The 11,769-nt window shown below is 45.5% G+C and overlaps 1 protein-coding gene across 3 annotated transcripts; it reads right to left on the reverse strand.

Annotated features, from left to right (window-relative positions):
* Positions 1–318: 318 nt before the first annotated feature.
* On the reverse strand, positions 319–10,902 carry SDR42E1 (short chain dehydrogenase/reductase family 42E, member 1). Of its 3 annotated transcripts, XM_070612380.1 has the most exons (4): positions 10,344–10,811; positions 7,078–7,172; positions 3,764–3,857; positions 319–3,172 (listed from the first exon to the last, which is right to left on the reverse strand). In XM_070612380.1, the coding sequence occupies exons 3-4, from the start codon at positions 3,829–3,831 to the stop codon at positions 2,059–2,061; spliced, it is 1,182 nt and encodes a 393-aa protein (XP_070468481.1). In that variant the 5' UTR covers positions 3,832–3,857; positions 7,078–7,172; positions 10,344–10,811; the 3' UTR covers positions 319–2,058. The 3 variants fall into 3 exon arrangements, with proteins under 3 accessions (XP_070468481.1, XP_008529291.1, XP_008529293.1); XM_008531069.2 differs by lacking the exon at positions 7,078–7,172 and having other exon boundaries at positions 10,776–10,902; XM_008531071.2 differs by lacking the exon at positions 7,078–7,172 and having other exon boundaries at positions 10,344–10,833.
* Positions 10,903–11,769: the final 867 nt, after the last annotated feature.

An 11,769-nucleotide genomic window follows, 5' to 3' on the forward strand; every position in this document is an offset into this window, starting at 1 on the left:
AAGAAAACTGAGAAGGATCTTTCTTTTGAAGGACTTCATTACAAACATGTTTTGGAAGTCGGTGATACCTCTCAACAACAATAGATAAAGGTCTTACTGTACTCCCCTGGTCTATCAGTGACCTTCTCGTCTGGACATACTAGCCTGTCATTACTAGCCTGTAAGTCTGCCGAGGATAGAGAAACCTGCCCATTCGCATCTGGAGTGTTAGATACGCAGCGGGTGCTCGTACAAGAAAACCCGGGACTGAAGCAAAAGCTTCTTATGAAATCAAAGACTCGAAAAATAGTTTACAGAAAACAATCACACACCACCATCTCATTTTTATGTTGCAATTTATATATTAAAAGTACTTTCACCACATCTTATTTTACGATCACAACAAACCCTGTGAGGTAGGGAGGTGGGTTTAGAGAAAGGGCAAATAGTCATTCCCATTTCCCAAATGAGGAATCTGAGGCCTAAAGAGGCTTCAGTTACTTGGTTAAGGCCACACAAAATATTCACGGTTGCAGGTCTTCTGGTATCAGATTGAGCACTTTTCCCAAAACACCCAGGCGCCGTTCACCAGGGAGTATTCATCTTCCCGACCAACTCTAACGTAACCGTCCACAGCAATCGATCCTCTTCTCAAGGGTGGAACACTGCCCTTTCTGCAGCTGGAATCACCGAATGGGTAAAGATTCGCTGTCTTCTTTCCACTTTGGTTCTTACGCAACAGTACAACCTGAACTCTTCCACGGCAGTCCCCGGGGGCGGCTAGACAATGCGGCCATTGTTCAAAACACTGCTCCCTGGAAGCTGCCTTCAGAGAACCCAAATTCTTCCCAGTGAGAAAACCAGTCTGTTAGTTTAGAGTTACGCTTCACTTTTTAATTACAAATGGCATCATTAGCTTGATCATCATCCTTAATCATCAGATTTTTAGCTCTTTCCTAAACTTCAATCTCAGAGACCAAAACTTTATACAAAGATGAGGATATTCAAACACACTTGTTACAGACTCTGAGAGCATATCGCGAAGGCATTCCAGAAAGATTAGTAGCAACAGCACCCTCTGAACGGAATACCCCAAGGAAGAAAAGCATCATTGGGAATGTACAGTAACAATATTAAGAAAAATAATGGCTTAGGTGTGTGGGTGGCACTTTATATGCCTCGTTTAATTTAATCCTCAAAAGAATCCTATGAGAGAAGATAAAGGTCTACCTGTTTAAACATCAAACACTACCATGTGGTCACACAGGTTTAACGGTTTTATAAGAGAAAAGGTGAAAAGGAATCCCCAAAACTGACACTGTGAAGAGTCAGTGCCTCCCCTGCAACAGCCATCATTTCCTCAGAGGGTTGGTCTGAGGGATCTGGCACAATTTGGTGTTTTTCACACATTTTCAAGGGCTGTTAGTGGTTTTTTTTTTTTTTTTGAGGAAGATTAGCCCTTAGCTAACATCTGCCGCCAATCCTCCTCCTTTTGCTGAGGAAGACTGGCCCTGAGCTAACATCTGTGCCCATCTTCCTCTACTCTATATGTGGGATGCCTACCACAGCAGGGCTTGACAAGCGGTGTGTAGGTCTGCGCCTGGGATCTGAACTGGCGAACCCCAGGCTGCCAAAGCAGAACGTGCGCACTTAAACCACTGCGCCACCAGGCCGGCCCCAAGGCCTGTTAGTGTTTCGCCATTCCTGTATCAATGTGGGTTTTAGTCCACTCTAAGTAGATGCAAAGTCTATGGAATGGAAATAAGTACAGTTTTAGGTTCTGAGAAATTCAAGTAAGATAATTCCAATCTAAGTTTAGCTCTATGGCTCCCAAATGACTTATACTGTACCCTCTAAAGCAGGACACAAGAACCCAAATTCCCAACTTATCTTTGCCTCTTTTTTCTCCCATCAGGATTAGTACAAAGAGGTAAGAAATGAAGACTTAGTCCAAGAACCTATTCTTAAACAGCAATCTAAAGAGCCAAAATTTGGCATCAGATATCTATCTTTTAAAACCCATGTTTCTTGAAAACCATCCAAACCAATGTGATCAGCTCCTTATTTTTAGCTCCTCCTTCACAGTGACAGAATCACAGAAGAAGACAGCCATGTGAGAAGTGCTACAACCAAGAGTGAGACCAATAGCCCAACCCAAACAAGAGCCTCAGAGTCACCATTCCCAGGACTTCTGCCATGACCACGGGCTTTAAACCATTCCACCACTTCCTGGAGGTCAAACGGCTGAGCCTCATAACCTAGCTCCTTCTTGGCTTTCTCCAGGCTAAAGTAATGTGTGACGCCAGTTTTGTACACTTCAGTGCAGGTGAGGAAGGGCTGGAAGTTGTAGAGTCGATGCACGATGAAGTGGGCCATCTCCATTAGGAACGCAAAGCAGTAGATGAGGGTCAATGGCAGGCGGACGGATGGGAAGGTGTAGCCCAGGCCCTCAACCAAAGGCCGGAGGAACTCAAAGCTGTTCACAGGCCTGCCATCTGAGATGAAGTAGGGCTCTCCAGAGGCAACGTGGCCTTTGTCAGCTTTCAGGGCCTCTGAGGCCAGAATGTGAGCCTGCACCAAGTTATCCACATGGACAAATTCAACCAGGCTCTTGGGATCCCCAAACACAAACTTGAACAGGCCCCTCTCAATGTAGCTCACTATCCTGGGGAGGTGCCTTTGTTCTCCAGGCCCGTAGATGCCAGCCGGCCTTAGAGCACAGGTTCTCAAGACACGATTGCTTCCTTCCAGGACCGTCCCATTGGCCTCCAGCACCTTCTTCTCTGCGATAGATTTGGTCCGAGAGTAATGATCAGGATGGAGGTGCAGAGGTAGGTAAGGCAGAGATTCATCTCCGTTTCTGATAACTTGACCTCCGAAGATGACATTGAAAGTGCTAGTGTAAACTAATCTTGGGACCCCCCTCCTCCTGCAAGCCTGGAGCACGTTGTCTGTGCCCCCCACATTGACTTCTTCAATCAACTTTCGATCCAGTTGCTCCTTCCCTGACATACCATACGAAGCAACATGGAACACACAAGTGACATCCTCCCCCTTGAAGGCTCTCTCTATGTCAGAGAGGTGGCGAATGTCTCCATGTATGAACTTGATTCCTTCTGGAATGGTCTGAGTAGGGCTCTTGATGTCAAACAGAATCACATGGATTCCCTTCTGGTTCAAAGCACAGCCCAGGCTGAGATGAGAAAGTAAAAACACTTAAATCAAATCACTACTGAGCTATGCCTAGGAAAGGTGCTTAAAATAATTTACCAATCAATGTGGGGCAGATCCAAGTTTTCTTGGTTTATCCTGACTCCTCAATTTACATGTTCATTGGTGCAAGTCTTACTTATGCAAATATTAAAAAATGAGAATCCTCACATCTACTTAAATTAACATGAGAGAGGCTTTATCTTCAAAGACATGGCATCTAGATGTTACATTTTTCCCCCTCACTTCTAGGACCCACCATCTATTCTTTGAAATATTCATGAATGACAACATAACTGTGAAAGAATAGCTATTATTTTAAATTATTTTTGGTGACATGAATAATCTCCCCTCCCCAAGTTGACGGCTCTATAGAGAATTTTTCTTAAAGTGGAATATATCTGTGGTTCTGAATTTCAATATCCGAGCATTGGGCCCCACAGTTGATTTCTGGTTTAACATTACACAAACAAGTAAGTGTCTATCTTGTATTAACATCAGAATTGAAAGCTATACTGTTTTCAGCAACTACCAGTAAAATAATTCCATGGGCATATCTTATAGATGCACTGACCGGAAACCAAAATAGCCACCTCCTCCGGTAATGAGGACAGTTTCCTTCGGAGATTTTTGGGAGTCCATATGTGGCAGTCAAAAGATCACTGGACCTGCAAGAAAGAAGTATGCAGTACTGTTACTGATCCCTCTGAGTCTACCGCTGCTTCTAAAAAGTTGAGCTGATAATAAGCTCACAGGCTTATGAAGACTGAATGGGATAGTGTATACATATGCCCAATAAAATGCCCGACACAGTACAGGTGTTCCATGGATGTCATTGTTCAAATTTCCTTTTCTTCAAGCTCTAGAGTTTGGGGATTCAATGATTCCATTACATTCCCCCATACCATGATTAGGTCTCCCAAAAGCACGAGGTTACAAAAAAGTCTGACAAGTTCTTCTGGATAACCGTACTAAGCAGATCAGATGGCCAGATAAGCTAATCAGATGACTCATGCACAAATCAGCGGTGTGACGGGTGAAGACAAGATTCAGTAAGTGACTGTCTCAGTGGCCTGAGAGTATATGGAAGAGAAGAGTAAGACATATCAGGAAAAACTGGGCAAAACGGTGTGGAGAATGGTTGATGGATTCCAACAGTTTGACTAAGCAATTGTCACAGTTGTGTTTATAAGAAAATTCATCAAGAATGAACACACCAGCATCCTTTAATATGCCTAACAGTGACCTTATGATTCTATTACTTTCTGCATGCAGAACACTCCCATTTGGATTTGGAGTACCCATAAAACCAAATGTAGTCAATTCTAGTATTTGACATAATCACATGACTTTGTTACAGATGCTGTTTCCAAACGCAGGAGATGTTAGCCACCGACATTTCAATCCAGACTTCTTACCTTCACCTCTATGACCTGCCATCTCCCTCTCTGTCTTCACCTCACACTCCTCCTCCATCCGTCCTCTACCCTCCAACTACTGGACATTCCTTCCTTTCCTTAAAGATGCTGAGCTCATTCGTGCCTTGAGACCAAAGCATGCTTCCTGTTTTGCCTCAGTGGGAAACTGCTCCATCAGGTCTTTGCCTGGCTGCATCTTTCTCAATATTTAGGTCTGCTCAAATGTCATTTCCTCACCTCACAGAGGTTCTCTGATCACTCAGTGCAAAAGAGCTCCCCCTTACCTTAAATGCTGCTTTGTTCTCTTTGTGGCACATTTCACTACCTAAAATTATTTGTCTATTTTTTTTACGATTGATCTCCTTCCAAGAGACCTGAGACCTTCTGCTTTTTTTCACTGGTGTGTCCCTACCAGAACCCAGAACACGGCAGATACTCCACAAGTATTTGCTGAATTTATGGATGATTTTGAACACTGTGAAATATATCTCATTTAGTAAAATTATGATGGGCACAAATTATGCAGGGCCCCGCATTGTCTAAACGTCATTGGTGTGTATGCCAATGAACACTGCCATTTTAATTAAACTTATCTCCTAGAAAGTCCTGGGTTATGGAATGAAAATGACATAAAGCTCAGTGAGACAGCGTTCCTGCATTCTGGAGGGTATGACGGAGGAGAGAGGCTATCTCAAATATCTAAAGCACCAGGCAAAAGGGAGAAAACAACAGTGCTTTATAACGTCGGTGTAAACAAGGTGCTGTGCGAACACCGAGGTGGGGTGGGGAGAAATTGATTCTGAAGGGCAGATCAGCAAAAAGCTGAGGCTAATAATAACTCCCTGAGGAGTGAGCATTAGAGCTGAATCAGGACAATGGGAGGATGTGAGCAGGCTGAGATGAGGCGGAGGGTTACCACAGGCTGACGGAGCATCAGAAATGAGTGGAAGAGCATCAGGGAAGGAAGGCTGTGTTGGGCAACTAGCGTGGCGAGTCTGCTGCGGCTGGAGTGCCACCTGAAGCCCAAGGGAGTACCGGGGGATATGGGGGGTAGGACAGCCTGGGATCAGCTCAGAGACAGCTTCAAGTCCACTTTGGGGGAGTTTGCATTCTGTTCTGCAGACAAGAGAAAGCGTTTGTAGGTTTTACAGGAAGGATGCGCTCACTGTGGTCCTTGCTAAAGATCAAGCTTCCTGGAGGAGGGAGAGGCTGGAAACGGAAGAGTCTGGGTAAGGGGGATGGGGCGCTGAGCTGGAGGGCTCTCAGGCAGGACGAGATGCCAGGGTGCTCAGCTGAATTACGATGAGAGCTGGCAGGTACTCAATGGGGTGACAGCGGACAGCGTCCAGGTGAAGTCTGAGGAAGGTGATGTCATTAACCGAAAGAGCACACACGGGTTTCAGAAATGTTCTGTCTGCTTAATAGAGTTTTGATTAATAGGATGCCAGATAACAAAATTTAAGATATTCTTATTATCGCCACAAGAATTCCACTGTAAGGGATTCAGAAAATGGACAAACCTTCAAAGAGTCCAATTAAGAAAACTCCAACAGAAATTCTTCTTCATCTCTAACATCCTTTGTTTCTAAAATTGCACATTCCAGTCCAGTCATGAGACCACAGGTCAATCATGGCTCATGTGCACATTAATCACGCCAGGAATGTACAAGTTCAAATTATTAATGCTTCAGGGTACCTGCCAGGCCTATTCATGCGACTCCTCATTACCTTCCAACAGACTCCAGAACGATCTGAGGTAAGAGCTTGCTTAACTGACCTGATTAGGAGGGTCAGACAAGAAAGGTGGCAATGAGTAAGGAAAAACTAATCATTTAGCGAGACAAACAGCACCGGTAAAACCTTCGTAGACTACCAGCCATTAATGGTATTACCCAGGAACCACTCCCTCCCTTCCTGGCTCCCGACATCAATAAGCGCAGAAAAATCACAGCAAACACATTTCCCGGAAAACCGCAAGAAATTTCCATGAACGCTAGGCCAGAGGGGAGAGAAAGAGGATACACGGTTTTCCTTCAACCAGCTCCCACATTTTTACAGACTTTACGGCTTCTGTTTTATTAATTAATTTCCATCTGATTCCTTCCAGGGCTGGGCACTCAGACCAGCGTTTATAATCGCAATAGCTTTAAGGCTTCCAAAACGTGGCTTTGTTCAGTAATTGCTTTCCTCTGGGGAGGGTTGGGGAGAGGGTAGCACCATCTCACCTGAGCAGTCGTTTTAGCAGACATAGGTTAAAGTTGAGTATATGATCAAGAAAAAGGAACCTTAATTACAAACAGGAAAAAATGAAATTTAAAATCTGCCTGACCTCTTGATAATACTAAGATAAAGTGAGGGCAATAAAGTTGACATCTCACAGGGAAGTTCTGAGAAGAAAGTCATAAAAATGAGGAGGAGTACTTTAGATTTACAAAGACCTAATTAAATGCTAAGGATCAGTAATAAGAACCTTAGATTATGCACAGTTCCTTCATCCCACGAGTTCAAGATGACGATGCTACGAACTCCCTGGTATTATAATGTAATATACAAATCCAGGTGCCCCTAGAGTATGGAACAGAGAGGAGAATTGAAGACTGCTGTCAGAAAAACAAAAATTTACTGTATGTACTTTAAGGAAAAGACAAATATCTCTAGGTAGTTTAACCTATGATAGCATTATTTTCTTATTTAAAGATTGGCTCTGAGCTAACATTGTTGCCAGTCTTCTTTTTTGTTTTTTTTCCTTTTTTCTTCTTCTCTCCAAAGCCCCTCAGTACACAGTTGGATATTCTAGCTGTAGGTCCTTCTGGTTCTGCTATGTGGGACAGCTCGATGAATGGTATTAGGTCTGCACCCAGGACCCAAACTGGCAAAACCCTGGGCTGCTGAAGCAGAGCACACGAACTTAACTGCTTGGGCACGGGGCCGGCCCCTGACGGTGTGTTTTAAATCACTGCCCCAAGTACTGACTAGAGGCAAAAGGTAGCTGTGTTCTGACCGGATGGACATTGAGGCTAGAGGGCTTAGAAATGGTGTTGTTCAAATTCCACGCGTGATCTGAAAACTATTTGTGTTTAACAAAGAGCAGTCAAAGCAATAAAGATGAAGTGGTTAGAGATGATAAAGAGAGGAACTCTGATACAGGTAAAAGGGATGCAAGGTGTAAAGCCAAACACATTTCTGAAGAAAATTAACTATGGGCATAGCATCAAGTGGGAAGTTGACATACCCAAACATAGAGGCCTTTGCACACACTCTTCTGAATATAATCAAGGTGCCAGTGATACCGACCCTGATATCAGTTTCCCCACATTAAACCCAGCATATATGGGGTTAAAACCAAAACACTCATTCCCTGCTTACTCTCTGGCTTCCTAGCTCCAGAATCCACTATCCTCCATGGAGACAGACACCGTCAAGGGACAAGCACCTGGATTATCTTCTCCCCTCGAAGAGATATAGGCTGGTGGGAAAGCTGCTGACCAGCAAGGTCATAGGCTCCCTCCTCTCTGCAAGTGTCTCAAGGCCAAAGACAGGCTGGTGGGAAAGCTCCGACCAGCAAGGCCATATGCTCCCCTGCCCCCACCTAAAACCCCAAATAAAAACCCTTCCTTTTAGCTTTTCGAGGAGTTTGGGATTTGAGCATTAGCTGCCCTCTCTCCTTGCTCAGCGCTGTGCAAAAATAAAATTCCTACTTTCTTCCTCCACACCCGGTGTCAGAGATTGGCCTGCTGCACAACAAGTGAGCGAACTCACTTCAGGTTTGGTAAAGCCAGGGCAGCTAATGCTCATCAGCTCAGGTGTATCAAATCTGGTCCAGCTGTCCACTCAAACTCCTTTTACCCACATATTTGTTGCACAAAAGATCCTCACAATTCTTCATGATGCTTATGACAAAAGTAATTAAATAATTTTATAATTGCCTTTCCCATCTGCTTCCCAAACTACACTCCATATGAGCAGAGGCCGTTTCCCCAGGAGTATCTGCAGGGCCAAGGAGTATCTGGCAGATCGTGGACTCAATAAACATAAAGGGAATGAGCACTCTGCAACCTCTTCAAACGCCCCTTTCTGCCGTGTTGGCAAGGAGCACCACACTCGTGCTTCCTCTCCTCTCCAGGCCCGCGTGTCCGCCACTTCAACCCTGCAAAGCAGCATCAGCTGCCATTTATTAAGCACTTACTGTGTGCCAGGCATTGCGCTAGGCCCTTTCCGTGAATTATTCTCCCTGATGCTCCTAACGACCCTCCAAGACGATACTTACTATTAGTACAGCTAGTGAATGGTAGAGCAGAGATGTGTACCCACTGGAACCCAGGTCTGTCTGACTCCCCAGCTTATGTCTCAACCACAACAGGCACCCGGGGCTGTGCAGAGTCCATCACCGGGAGCAGCAACCCTATGGTGACCTGAGTCCTATGGGGGCTTTCACAGCTAACATATTCTGCAACCTCATAGGGCCCCTCCAATTACTGGAGGGCCACGGAGGAGGCGCCCCCTCTCCTCCCACGAGGCAGGGGTAGCGAGGATGCAAGATTAAGCTTCCTAGGTTAGAAATAAGAAAATGTGGGTCCTGGACGTGCTACTCTCACCAATTCCTTGTGCCCTTCTGGGCAAATCTCTGAACCTCTCTGATCCTGTTTCCTCCTCACTAATATGAAAATAACAACTATGGCTACATTTATGATTTAATATGGACTAAGTGCTCTAAAGGCTTTAAAGGTTTACCACTGAAGCCTCAGGACGATCTTCTGGGGTAGTTATTATTAGCCTCAGCTTTTCAGATATGAGAAAAAAGGCTCAGAGATGAAGAAACTTGCCCATGTATATATCCAAAGTAAATAAAGTCACTGTCTCAAAAATATGTCTATCTGTGCCCCCACATTCATTGCAGCATTAGTCACAATAGCCAAGGCATGAAAACAACCTAAGTGTTCATTAATGGATTAATGGATAAAGAATATGTGGCATACAGTACCTATACAATGGAATATTCCTCAGCCATAAAAAAGGAAATCCTGCTATTTTTGACAAAATGAACAGAACTTGTGGGAATTATGCTAAGTGAAATAAGTCACACAGAGAAAGACAAATATTATATGATCTCACTTATATGTAGAATCTAAAAAAAGCTGAACTCATAGAAACAGAAGGGTGGTTACCAGGGGCTGGGAGGTGGGGGAAACGAGATGTTGGTCAAAGGACACAAATTTCCAGTTATAAGACAGAATCATTTCTGGGAATCTAATACACAGCACGGTGACTACAGTTAACAATAACCTTGACAGTTGCTAAAAGAAAAAATCTTTAAAGTTCTCACCACACACAAAAGTTCTAATTATATGAGGTCAGGGAGATGTTAACTAAACTTCCTGTGGGTATGTCACATATATACGGACATCACATCATCATCGTACGCCTTAAAATTACATGTTATAATGCCAATTATATCTCAATAAAGCTGGAAGAAAAAAATTGAAAAGAAAAAAGAAAAAGAAGAAAGAGACTGGCTCCTGGCTCCTGCAGGTCGTGAGTGGCTGCTCAGCACCCAGGGCTCGAAGCCAGGTCTGCAGGACCCGCCAGCTGGGTTGGGACAATGCAGGTTGTTGACTTACCACTTTGACAATTTCCGTCACAACCGGAACTTCTGGTACTATTACTCACCCATTATGTTTTATTTAAATCTACTCACCATTTTACAAGAAACACGTTCATTTTAAGTGCCAACCTTACCTTGCCACCTTAAATGGGAAACCAGAATCATTTGTCACAGACAAGGTAACCTTCCCAAAAGGTGGGGTGGTGACAAAAGATATGGGTCAGTCTAACGAGTTACAGGTGCCTGTTGAAAGCTGTGAGCTTGGGGCCTGCTGTCTTTTAATAAAAAGAAAAAGGGAATCAGAGGCCAGGCAGCGTTTGAGGCTTTCGCGACATTCTGGGAAGCCACGCCGAACCCGGCTCCTTGGAATCCGAAAGAAGTGAACAGGGGAGGATGTCCCCGCCACCCGCGCAGGGGACCACCGGCCGCTGGGCTCGTCCCACCGCGGCGGCCACCCCCGCAGCTGCACTGGGCTCGCCCTCGGCCGCCCCCGACGAGTGATCGCGGCAGCCAGCCAAGCCCGGGTCCCCGCAGGGGGTCTCCCCTCCTATCCCGGGCAAACTCACGACGTCGGCGACGGCGACGGCGGCGGCGGCGGCGGCGGCGGCGGACGGCTCAGACCTCAGCACCCGCCCCGCCCCGCCCCGCCCCGCCCCGCCCCCGCTCGGCGCCCGAGTTCTCGGACCGGCCTCCCCAGCATCTGGGCCTCTCTAGGAAGCCCGGAGGTCTAGGCATGTCTATGATGTGCAGGTTTCTCGTCCACCCTCACCTGTGCTGAGGCGGAAGGTTCATTCTCCCCCACGTGCTCGCCCCATGTATTCCAGCTTCGCGAGTGACCTTTCGGGGTCTACTCCCACTGCTATTCCCAGATATTGGTCTATCTGCCATTAGACTTCCACCTCTGCCTTTGCGTACTCCCCATGCTGGGCACAGACAGTGCCTCATAAATAGGAGGGGCTCAGCTCCATCAGTGTTGCCTGAATGGAGGGATGGATGGATGGATGGATGGGTGGGTGGGTGGATAGATGGATAGATGGATGATGAATGGATGATGGATGGATAGATGGGTGGATAATGGATGCATGGATAATGGATGAGGCTCCATCAGACTCCTGAATATTCACTCTCCATTATTTTTTAAAGTCTCTATTTATCTCTGAGTTTCCACGTTTATGTGTGTCCATATGTCTTCCTGTGCCCCTGATTTTCCCTGCTTTTTTTCAGTTCCACTCCTGGTCACTGAGCAGGCAAGAATGCCAAGACTAACCCTTTGTTGCTGAAGGAACCAAGGACTTAAAAGCCATATAGAAAAGAAGGTTGGCATCCTCATTCAAAGGTCTCCCTGAGAGGCCCATCTTTTGTCTCCTCATCAGGAGTCTGATTCTCTGGGAAGTCGCAGACTCTGTGTACACACACACACACACGAATGGATCCCTGGCTGGGGAGGATTTCATTTTGGCGGCTCAAGGTTGGAGATTTTGACTTCATATGCTGCTCTTGCCGCATTCAGACTCAAAGAGGTTTGTATGGAGTGTGCCATTTACTGCTAAGTTTTCACTC

Source organism: Equus przewalskii, chromosome 3 (assembly GCF_037783145.1).
Source record: "Equus przewalskii isolate Varuska chromosome 3, EquPr2, whole genome shotgun sequence".
Taxonomy (NCBI): domain Eukaryota; kingdom Metazoa; phylum Chordata; class Mammalia; order Perissodactyla; family Equidae; genus Equus; species Equus przewalskii.